The sequence below is a fragment of the Neltuma alba genome, unplaced genomic scaffold, assembly GCF_004799145.2.
Source record: "Neltuma alba isolate B1F8T4 unplaced genomic scaffold, ASM479914v2 tig00012286_pilon, whole genome shotgun sequence".
NCBI classification, from domain to species: domain Eukaryota; kingdom Viridiplantae; phylum Streptophyta; class Magnoliopsida; order Fabales; family Fabaceae; genus Neltuma; species Neltuma alba.
Window position 1 is genome coordinate 190,500 of NW_021636807.1, and position 24,686 is coordinate 215,185.

The 24,686-nt window shown below is 34.7% G+C and overlaps 2 protein-coding genes and 1 pseudogene across 2 annotated transcripts; all 3 read right to left on the reverse strand.

The window, feature by feature from the left end:
* Positions 1-4: 4 nt before the first annotated feature.
* On the reverse strand, positions 5-550 carry LOC114725875 (uncharacterized). The gene has a single exon (XM_028912447.1). The coding sequence runs from the start codon at positions 473-475 to the stop codon at positions 26-28; it is 450 nt and encodes a 149-aa protein (XP_028768280.1). The 5' UTR covers positions 476-550; the 3' UTR covers positions 5-25.
* A 6,673-nt stretch (positions 551-7,223) lies between these two features.
* LOC114725868 (rust resistance kinase Lr10-like) lies at positions 7,224-10,678 on the reverse strand (annotated as a pseudogene).
* A 9,057-nt stretch (positions 10,679-19,735) lies between these two features.
* Positions 19,736-23,370, reverse strand: LOC114725867 (LEAF RUST 10 DISEASE-RESISTANCE LOCUS RECEPTOR-LIKE PROTEIN KINASE-like 1.1). Its single transcript, XM_028912438.1, has 4 exons — positions 22,589-23,370; positions 22,226-22,264; positions 21,267-21,524; positions 19,736-20,885 (listed from the first exon to the last, which is right to left on the reverse strand). Exons 1-4 carry the CDS (start codon positions 23,298-23,300, stop codon positions 19,897-19,899), a joined length of 1,998 nt encoding a protein of 665 aa, XP_028768271.1. The 5' UTR covers positions 23,301-23,370; the 3' UTR covers positions 19,736-19,896.
* Between the last annotated feature and the right edge of the window lie 1,316 nt (positions 23,371-24,686).

A 24,686-nucleotide genomic window follows, 5' to 3' on the forward strand; every position in this document is an offset into this window, starting at 1 on the left:
TCGAAGTCAGGACAGGCATGATTGATCAAACCCAAGGGGGGGGTCTAAAGTGAAGGTCATGTTTGCATCTGAACAGGCTTTCGACGTTGTGTTCAAAACGAAAGGAAGCCAAGGGAGAATTTTGAGGAAAAAGCATGTTACAGTTGGAAGCTACATCGCAGGTTCTATGACGATCTGGGTCAAAAACTGTGATGATGAGTTTCTCCTGCTGAACAACATTAGTAAGCTGTAATGTTCTTCCATTCTTTTGCAGTTGAATCGTTTTATTCAAAGATGGACCATCACAGCCACGTACTGCGAAGAGGCCACAGTGCGTCTGTTCATGCTTGGTGAAAGGGAAGCGGAGGCTCCCAAGATTTCCACAATCAAACGATGGAGGACACTTGTCGTCGTGCTTCCCATATCCATACCCAGCTGAAAGAACAAGCACAAAGTGAAAAAGCTGGACGAAACGAAACACATAAACTAAAGCCATCCTCAAGCAACAAATTAAACCATGAAATCCTGAGTCTCTCTAAATTATGATTCAACCGTCTTCCCATTTATACATCACCTACTCAAACTGCTTCGTATGCAGTTGACTTGGAACATGACCAGCGAAGACTCCATGAAGGGGCTTGCCAGGAAATAAAAGAAAGAGACACGTACCATCTTGTTTAAGCATCACCCATTTTCCACCTTAAAAGCTTCTCACGCGCATTTGTTAAGTCTTAAGTCAATGTTCAAGGTCTATGATTTTGTTTTCTAGTTCTCTGACTTTTTCAACACTCCAATGAACTGCAAAGAGAGTGAAACCTCTACATGTCACAATTTCAACCAGAAATTTTCTTCTTATTCGCGGACTAAAACGGCCCAAGTGTGGACCCGTTTAAGAATAAACCTGGTTGGCCCATTCAAAACAGGTCCAAACCGTTGTGCCGTCAAATAGGTGTTGAGATTTGGACGCATCGATCGTTTCTTTGCAATTATACAACTATCTTAGGTTTATGACAACTCATTTTGATATGTTACTCAAGATCTTTGCAATACAGATAGGATGAAAGAAGATGAAATGAGAACTAAGAAGGACAGGGCATGGTTAGAACAAATAACTTCTTTTGGCACACTTGAGAAGAAGAAGGAAAATTCGTCTAGTAGGCTAAGGAGAATTTAACCCCAACTTGATCCCTAAGCACAAGAGGGCCGGCACGATCAGATCACATCCAAGAGCTTATTCCAACTGGACATTGCTTTCATAAAGCCCGGCCCATTATGGTAAATGATGTTCTATTTTAGCATCATAGAAAATATATTTATAGGAGAATCCCACAAGAAGAAACTTGAGATTACTAAATTCTAAATTAGATTTGATAATAACACTTTAATAAGTTTTGACAATACTCAACTTGCAAATAACAATACATTTTCATATAAATTTTTATTTGAAATTTATTAATTTCAAACTTCTTTTTGTGAGATTCTTGTTAGAATATAATCATGTCTAGTCAAACTTCATCTCAGAATTTTCAATAGTCAACGTAAAAGCGTGTATGTAAAGGCTGGAGTGTAGAAGATAAAAATTTTAATAGCATATACATGAAAGCTTTTGAAAATACTAATTATTTGTGAATCTTCTTCCAGTAAAGACTGGAATTAGTTCATCTCAGGACACGTTCGAATTCAACTTGTTTTTGCACAATAAATTCAAAATCAGCATCACTTGTAAAAGTGAATAAGGGTCTCAATTTCTCTGTTTCTATTAAATTCTTTACTGATCCAGTTTGAGAAGGAAGGAAAATTTGACATATCAGTAAAGTATGATAAACTAAATCGTTAAAATACGTGGGCAAATAAAAAAGCATGCGTGCACATCGTCCTCCTATCCCAAGTCCAAATCCCCGCTTGTAGTTCTTCCTTGTGTTCTCTGCAGCTCAAGTTAAGACAAGACATCATTTGAAGTCAGCTAAACAACAATTGTGATGTATATATACTAATTTTATATATCAAATTTATTATGTGTGTGTGGGTGCTTGTAGGCACAAGGCTTTTACCATATTTGCAGTAAAACTTATTGTTGGCGTCAAGAAGACACTGGCCTCCCAAGTGGTTGTAACACTTATCACAGTCATGAGACAATCGTACTTGAACAACAATTTGAGTAGTCAAGAAGGACAGATGGTCATTTAGCATTAGAAATGTCTTTACTTGGAAGATCAAGAAATGAACAATTAGGAAAAGAACCAGGTTGTGCCTGAATATTATTGTTAGGTTTACGCCTGGATGGGCCTTCCCAATAGACTTCAAAGTCAGAACAGACATGTTTGGAAAAAGCAGCGGGACGATTCAAATGGTGGCAGTGACTGCATTTGATCAAATCCCCATGATTTAGGATCTCATTTCTTACGCATATTTTAGCTAGTCCAAAATTTGAGATCTTTGGGCAAAAGTCCTCATCCAGCAAAATATTATGAGGTTTTATGCCAAAATGTGATATCCAAGTGTTACATCCTTTGTGTAAATACTTTAGTCCTCATGCAACACCCATTGCAATTTGGTGCAATAATTCACAGGTCAATTGGAGATTACCATTAAGGAGGTTTGCTTCATTTTCAAAGATGCTTCTCTGATGACCCATTAGCCATAAACTCATAAATGAGTGCCTTCTTGGACCCTTCAAAACAAAATCCTAAAAGAGTGACAATGTTAACATGAGAAGTCTTGCTTATACTTGCTACCTCATTGATGAATTTCTCTCCATTACCTTTTGTTTAGTTCAAAAGCTTCACGGCAACTTGACATTTATCATGTAACTTCCCTTTGAACGCAGTTCCCTAGCCTCCTTATCCTAATTTTTCTTTGAAACAATTGGCGATTTTCTTTATCTTCAAGTAGCTATATCTTTTTGTGGCAAATGATCTTTGGCTCTTTAGAAAGGCTTCAAAATCTTGATGAGCTTTAGATTTGTTTTTCTAAAATAAAGTCCTTCTGAACTAGTAGATTATAAGAACAAAAGCTCCTAGTATTGCAACTACAGAAGTTGTGATCAATAAGATTTAGAAGAGGTGAGATTATGCAAAATTTTATGACTTAATAAGTAACATGAATATTGATTAGCTATCCTATTGTTTCCGTAAGGACTCGTTTTTGACTATGTTTATAAGTGGTAAACGGATTAAGTAGGCTACTTGTTTTATGAGTTGGGAAAAAAATCGTTGTTGTGAATTGTTATCTAAAAGTAGTAAATTGATGGAAATTAAGCAAGTGTTTGACAATTGTTCAAAAAGTACTTTTAAAACCCAAACTATGATTTGGACTCAAAAATATCCAAACACCTCATTTTTTTGCTAAACTATGGTTTGAACCAAAACCGCAGTTTCAATCTCACAAACCATGGTTTTGGAGAAAGCAAAAAATTTTTGCTCTTGGGGCTAAACAGCTGGTTGCTAGAGTAATTATTATGGATGTCAAAATAGATGCAATGGTATTTGAACAAAAATGCCCTTCAAATTGAAATAAAATACTAGTTTTATCTCCTCGCTAGCTCCTCACCCTTCAAATTATTAATTATTTTAATAAATAATAAATTGTTTTAATGTGTGTTTATTCAATTTTGTAAAAAAAATCATGGAATTTCATATTTGTAATCTTTATGTAAAATATGTTTTTCCGTAGGTAAAAAATTTTTTAATCTTATATTTTATAAATATATATACACATACTAATAATTGATTAATTATATTTTTTATATTTCATTTTCTATATTGGCAAAAAAATTATTAACAAATTTATTACTTCAAATGAAATTATAAATTACAATCTATCTTTTATGTAATTATCATATTAATTTATGTACTTTTTGGTCATTTGTACATAAAAAATGCTTATGATAATAACTATCCAAACTCTTAAAATTACTAATTTCTCAGAAACTATTTTCCAAACTATGATTTGGATTTATCCAAAGACCTCCTAAATAGCCAAAAAGAAGATGAAAATCGAAAGGGATGGATGTAAGTTTTAAGTTTGAAAGTTATAAGCATCGTTATAAGCATGAAATGTATTAAATGACTACATAAATTACCTACTCCAAGTATCACCTTGAAAATTTTTCCCTTACGCTCTGCAATCAAGGAAGAATTAAGCCAAAGTTAACATTAAAATAATTAGTTACCCTTCAGAAAAGGATTCGATCTTTATCTCAGAAAAATTGAGAAATAATGTTTGATATAGTTCTATAATCACAAGGGGGGAAAAAGTCTGTCTTCTTTATACGGACCAGAAATATGGTGTCATCTATATATCTTAGGAAATGAAGTCACAACGATAAGAAATGTATTGGCATAAATCAAACTCAATCGGATACGCATAAAACATTGCAAACTTATTTGATATGAAATCTAATTGTGTTTAACGAAAACAATAAAAGCAACCAAAAAAAAAAAACTCCATTTTCTAACATACGATTTTGAGGATATGAAACATATGACGGAGGTTGCAAGAAAGGTGAAGTTTTGCTGTAGATAGCAAGAAAGATCACTTGATCTTGGAAGCCAAAAGTGCTTAACAGTAAATTAAAGACATAAATTAGGAAGTTACATACTACCTCCGGTCCTAATTATAAGAGCTAGTTGACTAATTTGAGAAGATTAAGGAAATAAGTTAAGTTACTTATTTATAATAAATAGGTATTGTCTTTCTTAAAATATCCTTACTAATCAAGTGTATTGGCTACAACTACCATTATGAGAAGGACTAACTTAGGAAAAAATGTACAAAAATGAGAAATAAAATAGATTGAGGGATTATATGTAGGACCAAAATAAAAGTCAAATGAAGTCTTATATTAAAGACTGGAGGTAGTATTTGTCTCAAACCAACATTAAAAAAATTATAATTTTGAAAGAATTTGCCTCCTCTGGCGCAGTAGAAGTTATTGTTTTCATCAAGTTGACACTGGCCTCCTCTGTTGTGACACTATTCACAAGCATCAGATAATCGTACCTCCAGAACCATTTGGGCATATAAGAACGTTTGAGGGTCTGTGCTATCAGGCAGGTCTTTTTTAGGGAGCAGTTGAACATGCTATGAAATGGCTTTTTCGGTCAAGCTGAAGATCAAGGATCAGGCTGTGTTGATAGATATCGAAGTTTACATAACGATGTTTAATAAAACCAGTGGGGGCACTGAGATTGAGTTTGTGGTTGCATTTAAACAGGCTTATGTTGTATTTAATATCAAAAGAAATCAAAGAAGAGCTTGCTAGAATTGGGATATTGTTGTTGAAGGCTTCACAAGAGCCATTGGATTGCAAACCATTATGTAGATCCTAGTCAAAAACTGCAATCATATTTTGCTGCAGAAAGACACCGTTAAGCTGCAAGAATGATCTTGATCCATTCCTCTCTAGTTAAATTGTTTTACTTGAAGCATCACAATTATGAACCACCATTAAGCCACAGTCCAGCAATTTTGGCTTAGTGAAAGGGAACTGGAGGCTCCCAAGTTACTCAACATGCCTGGCATTTCCATACCCAACTGAAAGAAGTAAAAGGTGAGAAATCAAGAGGAAAAAAATAATCAAAAACCAGAGCCATAATTAAGTAACTTTTGAGCAAAACAATAAAGGTCTCTGACGAGAGCCTCTTTTGATAGCGGTATCTAATCTGCAGTTCCCATTTGAACTGTTTGATGGCAGGTTGCGTTGGTAAATTACCAAGCAAGACTTTGTGAAGGAAACCTAAAAGAAAATAGGTACGCAATAAGGCTTGTTGAAAGTTATCTTGATTATTCCAGCAAAGAAGGCAAGGCAAACTTTTCAGGTTGTCATGTTGAATCCTAGACCCTCCAAAAATCTCATATTTTCAAAGCTGCATGCCGTTCAAACAATTAAATTCAAGATGTAAGTTCTGTTCTTTCTTTATGGCTTTGTCAAGTCGGCCAATGGATGGAAAAGATATCGCCATTAGAAGTGGAACTAGTGAGTTTGGTATAGAAGTTGTGCTTGCACACCTCTCTCTAACTCCAAAAGAATCAGCTGAAAAGACCACAATCCATAGACACTACACAGTAAAAGGGTTCACACAATGAGTTTTGCACTTGCAAGCTTAGAAGTTCGGTTTCTAGGAACCCACAACATTTTGGAAAAAGAGCAAAAGATTCAGTTCAGAATGAACAACATGGAAACATGGGGTGACATTGCTCTCTTGGATAATACTTCTTTTTCCTTCAGACTTGTCTTGGATAATACTTCTTTTTCCTTCAGACTTCAATGTCTAATTGTTGGAAGGTTTTTCTGTGTTTGTGTGCTAGTGAAGGACCATATTTCAAAAAGTTACACTCTGTGAATTCTAACCTAATCAAGGCTCTCCATACCATGACTATTAGTCACTAACAGAACATAAGTGGGGGCTAAAACTAATGGAGGACTTTATTGCAATGAGTGTTAACTTGGAAATTAAAGGCGAAAACTAGTTAAAACTCTTAGAAAGGGGCAAACTTAAGATCGTTATGGATAAAAAAATTGTTGATAAGGAAATTAAATTTTGTTTGAGCTAGTTATGCTTCATGCTGCCAAAATAGGGTCATAATTGTATGGAATGCCTATCAAGTATAGAACCATAAAACAATAAATATGTAACATTGCAAAACTTTTTCTTTTTAAGACGTTAGAAAATTATAATTAATCAACGGGCAATGCTTTTTTTTGGGGACCTCTCTGCCCACCAAAATCACTTTTTGCTTGTAAAAATCTTTGGCATGTTCTGAATTTTCCTAGAGACCTCGTTAGTATTTCCAAGATTCTTCCTCATTCATGTTAATAGGTATTTTGAGCTTCATCTTATAATCTTAGGTTAAAACACACTAGGGTGGCTCTCTTAATAGACACAATCAAATTAGATGTGAAATGTATTCTTTCGGTCTTATAGATTTTACAACTCAAGCACAAGTCATAGCCAACTTTTATCTTTGTACGTCAATAATCAAAGTTTAACTTGTTGTATTTGGCTTCATGTTCAAAACCACAAAAAAGTATGGTATTTGATGAAAGCAAATGTTAAATCAAATACAATATAGTTGGTTAGCTTTGACATCCACAATTCATCACTTTTTTTGACACTCATGCAATCAAATAAGAAGCATGCACAGAAATAGAAACATATGAGCCCCAGACAGAGTCTCAAGCATTAATGAAAAAGCCTAATAGTAGAGATCTTATCATAAACTAACAAGCATTCATAAAAACATTACCAAGGAATGATATAAATTAACAATATAGACAAAAAAGGCCACAATACAAGTCCACTAGCATTACAATGTTCTTGTTGTCTATACATGGCAAAATTTAGTGCATTAGCAGAGTCCTATAAGAAAAAAAAAAGCACGCACAGAAACAAAAACATATAGGCTTTTGAGTAATCATGACTTAATGAAAATGCCCCATAGCATAAAAATTATAGAGTCAGTGAGTTAAGGAAGACGAAGAGCGTGGTGATGTTGAAGGAGATGATAAGTAAGGCTTTGGTGGAATTTGCAAGGTCTCAACTCTGCCTTCAAGCATCTCCATCACTTTACTCATCACTGGATGATCTAAAGGGTTAGTTTGTATACACCATAAGCTGGTTATCACCATCTGTCTTATGCTCTCTGTGTCACTTTCATTTCTAATGCTCCTTAGTGCAAGCTCTTCATTCAATTCTAGATGCTTGTAAATCCAATGAGGAAAATATATTTCACTACTATTATCAACATTGACGTTGACATTCCTTCTTCCTCCAACCATTTCAAGAATCATCATCCCAAAACTATAAACATCTGACTTATGAGAGACTACACCAAAATTTCTAGAAATTACCTCAGGAGCAATATATCCTATGGTTCCTCTAGCGCCCGTCATGGATATAAAACTCTCATTTCTTGGGCATATTTTGGCTAGTCCGAAATCTGAGATTTTTGGACAAAAGTTTTCATCCAACAAAATGTTATGAGGTTTTATGTCAAAATGTAATATCCGAGTGTTACATCCTCTATGCAAATACTCTAATCCTCATGCAACACCCATTGCAATTTGGTGCAATATTTCACAACTCAACTGGAGATTAACATCAAGCAGGTTTTCTTTATTTTCAAAGATGAACTTCTCTAATGATCCATTAGCCATAAACTCATAAACAAGTGCCTTCTTTGACCCTTCAAAACAAAATCCTAAAAGTGTGACAATGTTGACATGGGAAGTCTTGCTTATACTTGCTACCTCATTAATGAATTCCTCTCCATTACCTTTTGTTTCATTCAAAACCTTCACTGCAACTGGACATTGGTCATGTAACTGCCCTTTGAACACAGTTCCATAGCCTCCTTGCCCTAAGTTTTCTTTGAAACAGCTGGTCATTTTTTTTATCTCCGAGTAGCTATATCTTTTTGTGGCAAGTGATCCATGGCTCTTCATAAATAAAGCCTCAAACTCTGGATGAGTTTTCGATTTGTTCTTCCAGAATGTAGTGATCTTATCAAGAAATAATGTACTTTTAAGCCAATACATTATAAGTACAAAAACTCCTAGTATTGTAGCTGCAACAACTGCGATCAATAAAATTACAGGATGTGAGATCATGCAAAATGTCAGAACATTACTTAGTAACACAAGTACTGATTAGCTATCCTATTGTTTTCGCAAGGAGTCTTTCAACTATATTCAACATATATGAAAATCTTCCTTAATTTAAGGTCTCTCTCACTCTCAATTAATATCAAATGTTAATCTCATCATGGCTTTTACAACGTGTGTTTTTCATCACGAGAATAGTTACACGTACTCAGGGCTAATGTTTGGAGTTGGACCCGATAGTAATAAAGGTTAATTAATTAAATTCAACGCACCACCTGTAGCAGGTATGACCAACGACTTCCGGTTTCCTAGCAAAATAAAATACGAGTTAGTACATTATAGAATAAAAACACATAAATGAATGATAAACAGAAAATTAAACAAGCAGCAGAAAAGAAGCATATATAAAAGCGGCGCTGGGTGTCTCCATAAGTTAATGATCCATTTCCCTCCACTTCGTTCAAACAACGTCGTTGAGAGACAGGAGGCATGGAATGAAGCTTAGCAGAGGAACCTAGGACGATGCTAAATTAATTTAACTAAGGTCTATTTTATTTTAACAAATAAAAATAAAAACATTATTAATTAAATTAAAATTAATTATGATAGGCCTAAAATCCATTTCACATCCATTATTTTTAAGTAAATTAGTTAAGATATATTTGTTTACCTGCATTATTAGAGGCCTAAAATTCATTTTGCATCATCCACCATTGTAACGTTCCCATTTCACAATTTCAGCACAAAGAGACAAAAAATTTTTTTTTGATCCTGAAATAAAGTAAAATTAAAAGAACACTTTGGATGTGAGCAGCTTCACAGTCCTCAATGTATTGCTCCTCAAATTTAAGCTTCACTCCGCGCCTCCCATCTCTCAATGACATCGTTTGAACAAAGTGGAGGGAAATGGATCATTAGGTTAGTGGAGACACCCCGCACCGAAAAGTATATAAAAGGGATGATGCTGGAGTATGAGTATGCGCGTGGCCTATGTGGCACTAGAAGTTGTTGTTGTAGTCAACTAGACATTGGCCTCCCTTATGGTTGTGACACTCATCACAATCATCAAATGTTCGCACTTCAATATCTAGTTCACCACATGAGAACCAGTGTTCCTTGGAATGGGTCGTGTCATTACAAGGAAGGCGAAGAGTGGAGCATTCTGGGTGATATATTTGTGGCATGTCATAATAATGATCATAGTCAGGACAGGCATCGGGGGTCATGAGGGGGAGATCGCGGTCGCATGGGAACAGGAGTAAATTGGGTTGGATTTCAAAAGGAGACTTGGGAGTAGGAGCTGTAAGATTATGGAAAACTTCACAGGCTGTAGATTTCAAACGCTCGGATTCATCTTCCACAAAAACTTTGATGTTATGATGCTGCTGATGGACCTTACACACATATCCCGTGCTTCATTGGCTATTATTTACAATACTTATGTATCTATTCACTTTACCTACTTATGGCAATTGATAACACATTTTAGCAAATTCTAAACTTGAATGAGTTGATGTAAAAAGTCCCTGTTTCAGGATATTTACTGCATTTATTGACCATCAAGCTAATGAATTAGTTATTCATCGTATCCATTTAACAATTAAGTGATTATATACATGTGTGTGTGTGTATGGGAGTGTGCGTCTCAAAAAAAAGACAAGGTCATCCTGAATGGTACACCCAAAACATATATATACACACAAACATATACGCATACCTATGGGGCCCACGTCGCAGTAGAAGGTATTGTGGTCATCAACTTGACATTGGCCTCCCTTGTGGTTGTAACACTCATCACAATCACCAGATGCGTGCACTTCAATATCTACTTCACCGCATAAGAATGATGAAAAATCTGAGGCATAAGTCAGGTTCTTACAAGGAAGGGGAAGAACGGAGCAATCAGGTAAATAGGTTTGCATCTGGTCAAGATTAGGAGGACCAGGAGGAGGCGTGTGTGGTGATAAGTCGTGAAAAAAGACATCGAAGTCAGGACAGGCATGATTGATCAAACCAGGAGGGGGTCTAATGTGAGGGTCGTGTTTGCATCTGAACAGGCTTGCGACTTTGTGTTCGAAACGAAAGGAAGCCAAGGGAGAATTTTGAGGAAGAAGCATGTTACTATTGGAAGCTACATCGCAGGTTCTATGACGATCTGGGTCAAAAACTGTGATGATGAGTTTCTCCTGCTGAACAACATTAGTAAGCTGTAATATTCTTCCATTCTTCTGCAGTTGAATCGTTTTATTCAGAGATGGACCATCACAGCCACGTACTGCGAAGAGGCCACAGTGCTTCTGTTCATGCTTGGTGAAAGGGAAGTGGAGGCTCCCAAGATTTCCACAATCAAACGATGGAGGACACTCGTCGTCATGCTTCCCATTTCCATACACAGCTGAAAGAACAAGTACAAAGTGAAAAAACTGGACGAAACGAAACACATAAACTGAAGCCATCCTCAAGCAAGAAATTAAACTATGAAATCCTAAGTCTCTCTAAATTATGATTCAACTGTCTTGCCATTTATACATCACCTACTCGAACTGCTTCATGCGCAGTTGACTTGGAACATGACTGGCGAAGACTCCATGAAAGGGGCTTGCCAAAAAAAATTAATAATAATAAAGCGACACGTACCATCTTGTTTAAGTATCACCCATTTTCCACCTTAAAAGCTTCTCACACACATTTGTTAAGTCAATGTTCAAGGTCTATGATTTTGTTTTCTAGTTCTGTGACTTGTTCAGCATTCCAATGAACCGCAAGGAGAGTGAAACTTCTGTCTGTCACAGTCCCCAAAAAGAATTTTCTTCTTATTCGTGGACTAAAACAGCCCAAGTGTGAACACGTTTAAGAATAAACCCAGATGGCCCATCCAAAACAGATCCAAACCCTTTTGCTGTCAAATACAGCCAGAAAACAGGGCCACCTTGTTGGCCAACCCGTTTAAATCCCCAAAATTATGAGAGCCAGACTTGTGATTTCACCTCTTAAATTTAAAACGGGCCTAAAAGGGCCAGTGCGGCCAGTTTAGGCCTTTTTAATTTTTTTTTTAAATTATTTATATGATGTTAATATGTTTTTTTATTTACATTGTTAATAATATTTTAAATATCTGGTTAAATTTCATAAAATAGTTTAATTTATTTGGTTTTAGATAATGATTTGTTCGATTGAACTTTAAAAAATGAGTTAATTTAAACATTAAATAATTATTTGATTTATATTATATATATATCAATACTTTAAACTATACACATGTTGGATGAGAGAATATTTTTACACTTATGTGATTTGTGATTTTATAACTTGAATTAAAAATTTACGAGGTTCAACTTTAATGTATTCCAAATTAAAATAAAATAATAACCAGACCACAAAACTTGAAAGCAAATTTTATTTGAAGAAGAAAACCTCGATTTTTTTGTCACTAAAGAAGAGCTTATTTATAGTAAAGCAAAATCAAATATTATTGATATCGAAGATAGTGATAAAAATCATATTGATGATGGCGCTACCATTCAGTGTTTAGTTTGTAATTTGTATAATGTTTAGGACAATTGCTTGATTTGGTTTAGTTTCGAAAATCTAGATAACAATTTAACATTTTGTTTTACTAATATTAATGATTGAAAAATTGAATGTTATGAGGTTTATTGTATTGCTTTTAAACAAATCAAAAGATATAAAAAATAAAAAATTTTAAACAGGCTAAAAACTCGGGTCCCGGCTAAAGCCCACTTATATAAGGGCCAGGTTTCATAAATCCAGCACTACTGTTAAATAGATGTTGATGGTTTGGCACATCGTTTCTTTGCAATTAGGCAACTATGTTAGGTTTATAACCACTCAATAAATATGTTACTCAATATTTATGCAATATGTATAGGATGAAAGAAGATGAAATGAGAACCGAGAAGGACAAGGGGAAAGAAAGGTATGGTCAGAACAAATAACTTCTTTTGGTACACTTGAGAAGAAGAAAGAAAATTCATCTAGTAGCAAGCCCAACTTGATCCCTAAGCACAAGAGGGCCAGCGTGTTCAGATGATCAGATCACATCCAAGAGCTTCTGTCAACCGGGCATGGGTTTCATAAAGCCCGCCCCGTTATACTAATTGACGTTCTATTTTAGCACTATAGAAAATATATTTATGAAAGAATCCCACACAAAAAAAATTTAAAATTGTTAAACTTCAAATCAGGTTTGACAACAATACTTTAATAAATTTTAATAATACTAAACTTATAAATCATAACATAATTTTATAAAAATTTCTTATTTAAGATTTATTAATTTCAAACTTATAAAATTCTTAGAGCATAATCGTGTTTAGTTTGGGGAAATATATATATTTTTTATATTCTCTTTTATCTTTTAGGACTAATGTCCCTGTTCGTAACAATTCCTTTTGTCCTTTCTTTTTTTGTCCTTTCTGTACCTATTTTTTCATACAACGGTAGGCTAGGCCCTGTAACACGGGGTCTTAGATATTTGCCTCATTGTCTTTTGCCTTTTACCTTTTTATTCTCCCTTATATTCATCGCTTACATAAAGAATAAATAAATAAACGCATTTTAATACATTTAAAATATAATTAATCAACAAGTATTTTACATATGTATGCATACTTCCTTCCCAATATTTAATATTGCTATCATGTACGATATATTAATCAATGTTTTAAAAGTTGAAACGAAAGTAAAACTGAAAAGATCAGCTGGTCATGATTCAATCGATTAGATCGATCAAACCATCTAGTCGGACTGGTGATACAATAATTAATTAAAAATAACATTATATACATATAATTAATATATATGAAAAATATCAAATTATTAAATAATCTAAAATTACTCACAAATAATTGAAAATGCACTAAAACCTTATATATTTAAATTTATGTATGTTTAAAATATTCAATAATATTAAAAATTATTAATTCATTAAATCAAAATATTGTTTCAAAAGCTAGACCAAACATCAAAGTAAAAAGGCCAGCGGCTTATGGTTTTAATACCATAATATATGAAATTTTCAATGAAATAATACTATATACTTATAAATAGTCTAAAAATATATTAGGATATTTGAGGGGTTTTTTTATTTTTCACATAATTTTTAATTTTTCAGTATTTTTTCAGTCAGGCTAAAAAATCATTCATTTTTCTAAAAATTATTCGAGTTTCCAGTCCAAGTCCTTGTTCCAGCTTAATAACAGTTCAACTACGATCAATCCAGCTCAACTAAATAAGCAGTTTTTTGGTCCAAACCAAGTTGTTAATGAGTCTTATTGATGGTTCAACTAGTTGGATTGTCCGGTTTGGTTCTTTAATCATTGATATAAGTTATTCTTCAATTTAACTACAAAAAGTGATTATTAGGCGCTCACATGAACTACGCTAGACTCATTATGAGTCACAATTTTAGATGAAGGCAATGATTTTGTGTTTCTCAACAATCCAATTTCATCACAATCTGGCAAGATGGTATGGTGATGAAGAATGTGCAGCATAACTACTGTGTGGAATCCCAATAGCGCCATGAATATCTACTTCATCTACGTGATCAATCTTTTCATTTCCTCTCTCAATTCTCTTTAAAAACTTCAAAACCTCATCCATGGAAGGTTTCAAGTCCTTTTCCCTCTGTAAACACTGAAAAGCCAACTCTGCCACTGAAAGTATCATCCTCCTAACCTCGCTATCTGACTCAAATCTTAGCAAAGGATGAACTAGCTCCCCAAATGCACCCTCTTGAATCTTCTTCCCCGCAATATTTGCCAAGTTTATCTCACCTTTATCCCACGTAATATCTGCAGGAAGTAAAGGTAAAATTAGTTCAATAAGCACAACCCCAAAACTACACACGTCACTTTGGCTAGTAAGCTAGTAACACTGGTGATATTCTGGATCGACATAACCTGGGGTTCCCTTGTGAAGCAGTGGAAACATGCGTGACAGCATTGGGAAACAACCTTGAAAGACCAAAATCTACAACCTTAACACAAAAGTTATTTTCAAGGAGGATGTTGTTGGTTTTGACATCACAATGGATAATGTCTGAAGCATGAAGGTAAGCCAAAGCAGTGGCAGTTTCTATGGCTATTTTGATTCTTATAAGCCATGGCAGGAGACCACGATTGGCTAGCACACCATGAAGATGACAGTAAACGGTGCCATTTGGAATGTATTCGTAGACAAGAAGAAGTTCGTGACAGTGACATGAAGAACAACCATAAAGAGACACAGGGTTGCGATGGCATAGGTGAGTCAGAATCTTGACTTCATTTATGAACTGCTCTATTATGGTGTTAAAACATAAGTTCATTATGAACAAGGGATGAAGTTACTGGACCAATTCAAATAGAAGCCGTCAAAGGAGACTCCATATAGGTTTTAGATCTCTCTTCTTACCAAGTTCCTTTCTCTCTTAGGCAAAACATCACTCTGAAGAACCCTTTTTATCAGAAACAGAACAATAATAAAAAGGAAGTGTGAGGAAATAATTACCATGGCAAACAATGTCAAAACCTCTAGTTCCAAGTTCTCTTGAATGATCAAAGTTATTTGTGGCTTTCTCAAGTTCGGCGTAAGAGAAGAGGACCCAAGTAGGCTCTGTAACTTTCTGAGTTTGCATTTGTGAAAGGATTGCTTTTATTATTATTTGCTGATTGCATTTGGATGTTTGAAGATGGAATTTTTTTTGTTTGTAATGTCTTTGGCGTAGCTGACAAATTATCAGAATAACTATAAACACAAAAAATAACAAATAATCCCGCAGATAATCCATTGTAATGGACCTGACAAAAATATATTGAGATAACCTTGTTGCCTCGTCATCTGAGGATTTTCAATAGTCAACGTAAAAGTGTGTAACTAAAGGCTGGAGTGTAGAACATAAAAATTCTAATAGCATATACATGAAAGGTTTTGAAAATACTAATTATTTGTGAATCTTCTTCCAGTAAAGATTGGAATTAATTCATTTCAGGACACGTTCAAATTCAACTTGTTTTTGCACAATAAATTCAAAATCAGCATCACTTGTAAAAGTGAATAAGGGTCTCAATTTCTCTGTTTCTATTAAATTCTTTACTGATCCAGATTTGAGAAGGATGGAAAATTTGACATATCAGTAAAGTATGATAAACTAAATCATTAAAATGTATGGGCAAATAAAAAAATATGCGTGCACATCACGTCCTATCCCAAGCCCAAATCCCAGCTTGTAGTTCTTCCTTGTGTTCTCTGCAGCTCAAGTTAAGACAAGACACCATTTGAAGTCAGCTAAACAACAATTATGATGTATATATACTACTTTTATATATAAAAATTTAGTATATGTCCGCGTGTGTGTTTGTAAGCACAAAGCTCTTACCATATTTGCAGTAAAACTTGTCGTTGGCATCAAGAAGACACTGGCCTCCCAAGTGGTTGTGACACTTATCACAATCATGAGACAATCGTACTTGGATAACAATTTGACTATTAAGAAGGACAGATGGTCATTAGTATTAGATATGTCTTTACTTGGAAGATGAAGAAATGAACAACCGGGGAAAGAACCAAGTGGTGCCTGAATATTATTGTTAGGTTTATGCCTGGATGAGTCTTCCCAGTAGACATCAAAGTCAGAACAGACATGTTTGGAAAAACCAGCGGGACGATGCACATGGTCACAGTGACTGCATTTGATCAAATTCCCATGATTTAGGATCTCAAAAGAGACCAAAGCTGAGTTCGGCGGAAGAAGACTTGGGTTTGTGTCGAAAACCTGACAATAACCTTTGGATTTCAGAATCTTGTCTAGATCTTCGTCCGAGACTGTGATGATGTTCTTCTGGGAGACGTTTAGAAGCCGCAGCTTCTTCCTTCCGTTATTCTTGTCCAGATCAATAATTGTTTGAACTTGGATCATCACAGCCATGAACTGTGATAAACCCAGTCTTAAAGTTCTGGCTTGGTGAAAGGGAACTGGAATGTCCCAAGTTCTCCGCACTCAAACGAGCTAGAACAGTTTCCATGGATTCTATTAATATACCCCGATGAGAAAACATGAACCAGGTGAAGAAAGAAGACGGAAAGAAACACAGGAACTGAAGAAGCCATGCCAGAATTTCAAATCAAGAAAACTAACAAGAAGAAGACGAGACAAGTGTTTTCTGGAGATTGTGATTTCAGGGTGTTGGTAATATATCACGTACTTGAAGTGATTCATGCAAGAGGGAAAGTTGACTTGGAAAACGAGTGGGGAAGACTTAGAAGCCATGAGAGCCATGCATGCTTTGAATTGAAGAGCACGGGAATCTCGTTTGCCCCAAAGAGATGGCACTTCGTATTGGTTGATTTTGAATTCAACCCATCGTTTATTATATAAGGCCAAAAGTCATACAACATATTACATCAATTCATGCACCATATTTTGATCAGATGATTCCAATCTTTTATACTGCCTTGTTATGACGCTATGTTGACCAATCCAACAAGTCCCTCCAACACACGCCTTCTTCAAATTAAAGCATGTTGTTGGAGTTAAACTTATGATTATAACTGTGACTTGTCATTCCTTTACAATATGACAGATCACGGTTTGAAACTCTTCTTTTCACACTTGGTACCCAATTGTGCTTTGGATGAAACTATTTCTAATAAAAGGATACACATGCGTAGCAAAAAAAAAAAAAAAAACTATGACTCACCATTATATCAATTTTTAGTCATTAAGTAAATGTTCTATATTTAACCGCATTCACCCAAATGCAATGTTTTGATTTTGACTTTTTGAATATTTAAAAACCTCATATGTTGACTATTGTGATCAATATTTGTATCATTACATGGTTTTTCGGTCCACCCTCATATCCAACTAGACCCCTGGACAATCGATTCCTGATACAACAACTTGCCAAACTACATACTCTTACCAAAAGAATTATAGTCCTAAATTTTTATTACGAATGTTCACTTGAAAGAGTATTTGAAGCCGCATTTGTAATTTATCGATGAAACTTATAGGCAGGGTTCAAAATATTTTTTTTCCGTTTAACTTTCCGAATTGTTGAGCATTCAATTTAGAACGGCGACTTTAATTGCATCAAACAAAAGTTGTAGGATTAAAATATCTTTTTTGAAGCTCAAATATATGAGTTGAAGGTACAGGTGGGATATATGGCAAATTTATTTAGTTTATAAATAAATATCCTCATCGTACATCTTGCATTAGATATATCCGATTAGAACTAGTTTTATATTTATTTAATTCTAAATATGTGATCTTTAATTTATCTTGTCTCTCATGTTTATTTATTTTTTTTCTAAAATAATTCTTGTAATAGTTACACATATTAAAAGTTTCATCAAATAGCAGTTTTAGTTAATATACATAATTAGTAAAAGTACTTTTAAAAAAAGACAAATTTTTATTACAAATATCTAACCTAACTAATTTCTTTAATCTACTCAAATTAGTTAAATAGCTCTTATATTAAAGATTGGAGATAGTAATATATTTACCCCTCACTTTCTTGCATCAAATTTTGATAAATAGTTAGTTACATGCTACATTAAAAAGTCTGATGCACAAGAAGGATAACAAAGGTAAGATATTAAACCTAAAATTTATTTTTCACGTACTAAATAGGCAATAAATATTGTCAACTCACTTACTATCTTTTATCTTAAATATATGAGCTAAACAAACGGTTAATTTTATTTCTAAATATAAGGTCTCAATATATTTTATCTTCCAAATTTATAAATCTTTGCTTAAAATATCCTTATTAATTGCACATATTAAAAGACTCCTAATCAAGAAATAATTCCAACGCATATAATCAAAGATAGTAGTTTTAGGAAAACTAAGACACATTTATCACTAATAACTAACTTGACTAGTTTATTTATTATTTATAAATTAATTATATAACTCTTATATTAAAAACTAGAAGTTTTATTAAAGGAAGGAAACGTTTAATTTGAATTTAAAATTTTGAGTTATAATCCGGAGCCTAGATGCATGCTTCGCACTTCCCTAGAAAAGTCATGGTAAAAGAAAAGCCATTGTAAAATATTCTTGATGGAGGTCCTCAAGGAGTCGACAATGAAGCAGCAATGATAGTTCCCCCCCCCCCCCCCTTTTTGGGTGAAAAAAATGACAATGTCATTGAGAAAAGCTATGAAATAAATAAGCATTACAAGGATGGATCATGGAGCTACAACAAAGAGAGCCCACCTACCTTTTGGAGAAGGGATATATACCAAGGCCCAATCCAAGACACATGATCACATATCTTTAAGCCCAATAGAACATGATAAAGGCTTTCCACCAACAGGCCCAAGCAGTGTAAAGAGATCCAAGAGATCTTAGTTTTATTTAGTTAACTGTTTGAACAGGGGTTAATATTTTGTTTTAAATCTAGCCTAGATTGTTTTGATTTGAAAATTGAATAATTTTATTTTTCTATTGCAAAATCAATTGTGCCATCCAATTATTAATGAGGCATTTCCTATAATTTCTTATTAATATAAATTTAATCTCTTATCTTTAATGTTGAAATTATACATAGAGCCTTTTACCTTTGACTATATATTAATTCTCGTGGTCAGATCAAGGTGAAGGCATTACCATTCCCTAACAAAGTAACGAGATTCAACCAGTAGAATCTATGCTATTGGGATATTATAACTTGTCATGCTCATTAATTAGAAAAACAATTAAATATAATAGAAACAATTGAGCTAATTATTTATGAGACTCCTGAAACTCATGAACATCTATCTCTAGTGACAAATCAAATCCATGTTAAGACAGGAATGGCAAGTCACTTTGCACGAATGAATTAACAAATAAGCTAGCAAAGAAAGGACTAAGCATAGGCGTTGGCTTTCAGACTGTCTGTCTCAGCAAAAACTCTAAAGGATAATCATTTTTTTGATAGAGATTTGGTAATTTATTTTATTTTGTGTCCCGTTGTATCCAAAAAAAAAATACTGTAAGCATAGTGTAAGCAGCTTTATAAGTGAAAAGATAACATTATCCCCAAAAAAATTAAAAGGCAAAAAAAAACCAAAGAAAGATAACCACTACACATAACATAATTGGAATGAATTGGGAGTTACTAAAATAAATCCCACCAACTCATAGTAAAATTATGGTTGTCATAATTAACCTAATTAAAATATAATCAACTTAATATCTTCGTGTAATTATCCCTTACAAATAGAACGTACATTTGAATTTTCATTTATATCTACATCCACAACCTCTGTAATCACTATGATCTTTAATAAATCAGTATGATGAATGATTATTAAGAACTCCCAAAATTTGTAGTTGATTCGCTATGCCATTTATCAGTCACGGCTGCAGGTGAAGGCAATGACGTGATACTTTTCAATAATCCGATCTCATCGCAATCCGGTGAAGGTGGTGAAGATGAATGTAAAGGACCACTGTGTGATATCCCAATAGCACCATTAACATCAACTTCTTCAATCTGATTAAGCTCCTCATTCCCACTCTCTATTCTCTCCAGAATCTCCAAAACCTCATCCATGGAAGGTCTCAATTCCTTTTCCTTTTGTAAACACTGAAAAGCCAGCTCCGCCACTGAAACTATCATCCTCCTCACCTCATTGTCTGACTCAAAACCGAGACAAGGATCCACCAGCTCCCCAAATGCACTTCTTTGAATCTTATTTACAGCTAGATTTGCTAGATTTATCTCATCTCTAGGCCTGCTCATATCAACTGCTGGCATAGATGATATCAGTTCGATAAGCACCACCCCAAAGCTATACACATCACTTTTGCTAGTAAGCTGGTAGCATTGGTGATAGTCTGGGTCAACATAACCAGGAGTCCCTTGTGGGGCAGTGGAAACATGGGTAACATCATCAGGAAACAATCTTGAAAGTCCAAAATCTGCAACCTTAACTGAAAAGTTATTGTCAAGAAGGATGTTGTTAGTTTTGACATCTCGATGAATGGTGTCAGAAGCATGGAGAAAAGCCAATGCAGTTGCAGTTTCTATGGCAATTTTCATTCTTACAGGCCATGGTAGTAAACTGCGATTTGCTGGTTCACCATGGAGATGACAAGAAACTGTTCTATTGGGAACGTATTCATAAACAAGGAGAAGCTCACAGCTACGGCATGAAGTGCAGCCATAGAGGGACACAAGGTTTGGATGGTGCAAGCGAGTTAGCATCTCAATCTCATTCATGAATTGCTCAACTCGCCGATAGTTGTGGTCATATAAGCGCTTAACTGCAACTTCACGCCCATCTTGGAGTTTTCCTGGTTATTTAACATCAAATCACAGCATATGAACAAGATGGAACATGTTTCTAAAACGAATCAGAAGACAAGATAATACTACCCGTGGCCAAAATGTAGGAGTTAGTTTGACATTTAGTTTGTTCCTAAATTTAAGACTCCAATCTACTTGGTCTCTCATATTTATCTATTTTTTTCAAAGTAGCCCTTGTAATGTTTGTATATATTGAAGATTTCATCAAATAGTAGTTCTTACTAATACATATGATTAGATTAGTAAAAGTATTTTACAAAAGACAAGACATATTTATTAAAATAATTAACTTCACTAATTTCCTTATAATAAGGACAAGAGGTCGTAATTTATATGTTTTAGAAGAAAGATCATAGTGAGTGAATTACCATAGTAAACAGAGCCAAAGCCTCCATTTCCCAGTTCTCTTGAACGATCAAAGTTATTTGTTGCTTTCTTAAGCTCCTCGTACGAGAAGAGTGGCACCCCCAAGTAGATTCTGCCACTTTCTCGGTCTGCATTGGAGTACGGATCAATTGCATAATTGCTTGTTACTTGCAATTGGTTGTCTGATGGATACTTTCGTTTGTAATGCTGTCGAAGTCGCCGCCAAACTATCAACATGCCTAAAACTCCAACAAATAGACCTGCAAAAGTGGAGTTCCCACTTTTTAATATTATACTCCATCCGTTCCTTATTATAAGAGACGAATAACCGAATTACGTTGATCAAAAAAACAGTTAAAATTAGTTAAGAACAATTAATGTGTAAAAAGTATAATTTTTTTTCCAAAAATGCCCTCATTAATAAGGAGAGAGAGTATGAGAGAGAACAATAGTAAATTCTTAAAAGAAAGAGAAGTGGGAAGGAGAGAGAGTGTGAGTTGGAGACAATAAATATGGGTAAAATAGGAAATCAACACAAAAAAGTAGAGACAACTTTTAAGTGTCTCTTATATTTAGGAACATGGTATAAGCATCAAATGTCTCTTATAATAAGGAACGGAGGGAGTAATTCTTAAATCTAGCCATTGTTAACCAAGAGAGGATGTAATGAAAAGCTGGTTTAAGATAATCTTGGGACTTCCACAGCTTGTTAGTTGTCAAGGTAGAAATATTTTAGTGATTGAAACTGTAAGGATTGTGGAAACGGAATGGAGAGTGATAGCCTGAAACAGAGGAAGAGAACAAAAAGTTTTCTGAAATATTAATAGAAGGCTGATTTTTGAATGTGAAGAAGAATGGATCCACAGTATCTCAAAACAGAATTTGAAAGAGGACCCAGGTATAATATTAGAGAATGATGCTAATAGCTGAGAAAGAATATAACAACATATATGTGTATTACCTAGCCCAAGTCCCAGTGCCAGCTTCCAAAGTTTCCTTGGATTAGACGGAGCTGCAATCAAAAGAAGGAACAAATTGAAGTAAACACAACGACAAAATATAAGACCAAATTAGTGCAGAGCCATAACTTTAAGATGTGTTTATTGGAAATTAGGCGGGGAAGGGAAGACGAGGAATCGAAGGAATTAGAATATATAAGATATAAGGAAGTTAGCAAGAAAGTTCTGCGTTTGCCATAGATAAATAACAAGGAAAATAACTCCAATTCGGAAATTGACACAACCATGTCAAGGACAAAATTATTTATGGTACGTGACAATTTCACTTATCCTGTGTAGACAAGGGTTATTCTTGGAACACAGACCATTGTCGCAGTAGAAGTTATTGTTGTTGTCCAGTCGACAGTAGCCTCCTTGGTCGTTGTAACACTTCTCACAACCATCAGACAATCGTACCTCAAGAGCCATTTGTGCAGATAAGAACGATTGAAGGTCTGTGCTATCAGGCCAGTCTTTCTTGGGAAGCACCACAGTTGAACATGCTGAGAAGGAGCTTTCTTCGACAGGTTTAAGATTAGCGTCTCGGCTGTAATGATATATATCAAAACCAGGACAGGGATTTTTAATAAAACCAGTTGGGATGCTGACATTGAGGTGGTGGTGGCATTTAAAGAGTGTTATGTTATATTTGATATAAGAAGAAATCAAAGGTGCTTTCGCAGGAAGACTGATATTATTCTTGAGGGCTTCACAAGAGCCATTGGATTGTAAGCGAGTGTGTAAATCTGGGTTGAAAACCGTAACGCTATGTGATTGGCGAGGGGCTCTAGTAAGCTGCCAGGGTTCCTTCTCTAGTTCAATAATTTTTTCTGAAGATGCATTTGGATCATCACAATTACGAACCATCAGTAAGCCACAGTCTGGCCTTTCTACCTTGGTGAAAGGGAACCGGATGCTCCCAGGTTTTCCGCAGTTAAACGATCTAGGACACTTATTATGGCTCGCATGTCCATACCTAGCTGAAACAAGTAAAAGGTGAGAGATCAAGAGGAAACGAAACTCAAAAACCAGAGCCATGATACTCCAACAAAAGACTTGTTATCTAATAATAATTTAGTTCAGACTAATGCTGTTTCCACTGTCACCCCCAAGATAATAATACGGGTGTGTGTGTGTGTGTGTATCCATATATAACCTTTCCAACTTGAACTGACTGACACGCAAGTTGACTTGGAAAGTGACCAGGCAAGACTTGGTGAAAGAGACCTGAAAGAAAATAAGGGGTAGCTAGCCAAGGGAGTAATCAATAGGGTCTAGCTAAATGTTATGTTGATCATTGTAAGAAGGAAGCTAAGACAAATTTTCCATCTCAAGTTGGCCTATTGAATCTTGGACCCATCAAAGTTTTCATACGATCCTCCAAGTTTACTGTTCAAGCAATCAAATTCGAAATGAAACTTTTTTCCGTCCTTTGTGACTTTGTCAAACCGACCAATGGAATGGACGACGAAGATATGGCCGTTCGGAAGTCGGAATAGTAGGCTCAGTGCGTTTGGTATTGAAGATGGAAGTCAAGTAAATATGATTACTGTGCTTGCACGTCTATATTTAACTCCAAAAATCAGCTACAAGGACCACACTACATAGAATGAGGGTGTATCACAGGAGGACAGGCTTTTGGAATCTGTAAAAAGAAGAGAAACTATACAGACAACCAAAGATAAAGAAATTGATGATACTAAAAAGATTTAAGCAATGCTAAAAACACGTTGCCCTGTTGTAGCAGTGACAGTATATCAGTAATCTCAGTAGTTCAAAAATTGGATCCCACCATTATTATCTTGTATTCTGTTGGCTTTTGCTTGGATTCTAACAACCAACACAACCCATCTACCTATAATAAGCTTGGTGTCAGATTATGTTGGATTAAACCTTGATCTCTAATCTTATGTGAAATTGTAAATAAGTCATCATCCCTCAAATAAGAATAGCTCAACTTATAAAATTACCCCTCAAGCCATACCCAGTTCTTTAATATCGGATTCAAGTTAAGAACATACCCAAACGTAACTAGTATTTTAAGTGATTTTAAATAATTTTACACTATGAAATAAATGAGATAGGAATTGTCTTATAAAAATGATTTTTTGGAAGTGATCAAAACATCCACCGACTTTGCCCTACAAACCACGAAAGAGAAAAAAGACCAACTTTTGTATTTAAAAAAAAAAAATCATGCTACATGCAATAAATATTTCACCAACCACTAGTACCCCATTTGTTGCTCTTTTTTTTCTCTTCTTCGTTCGTTAATTCTTCTGAGAAAATCTTTTAAAAAATACTTTTTAAATTTTAAAATACCAAATCAAAAATTAATATAAAAATATGTTGTCACTTGCTTTTTAAGTGTAGTCGATTGCTATTAAAATATAATAAACAAAAATGATTTGAAATTTTAAAATT

What these genes read in the sequence shown, in the direction of transcription:
- LOC114725867 (XM_028912438.1), bottom strand. Translation starts at nt 23,300, where the DNA reads ATGGCTCTGGTTTTTGAGTTTCGTTTCCTCTTGATCTCTCACCTTTTA. An exon ending in GGCACTGGGACTTGGGCTAG is followed by an intron (nt 21,525 to 22,225) that starts GTAATACACATA and finishes CCACTTTTGCAG; the next exon opens with GTCTATTTGTTGGAGTTTTA. An exon ending in CTTTGGCTCTGTTTACTATG is followed by an intron (nt 20,886 to 21,266) that starts GTAATTCACTCA and finishes TTAAATAACCAG; the next exon opens with GAAAACTCCAAGATGGGCGT.
- LOC114725875 (XM_028912447.1), bottom strand. Translation starts at nt 475, where the DNA reads ATGGCTTTAGTTTATGTGTTTCGTTTCGTCCAGCTTTTTCACTTTGTG.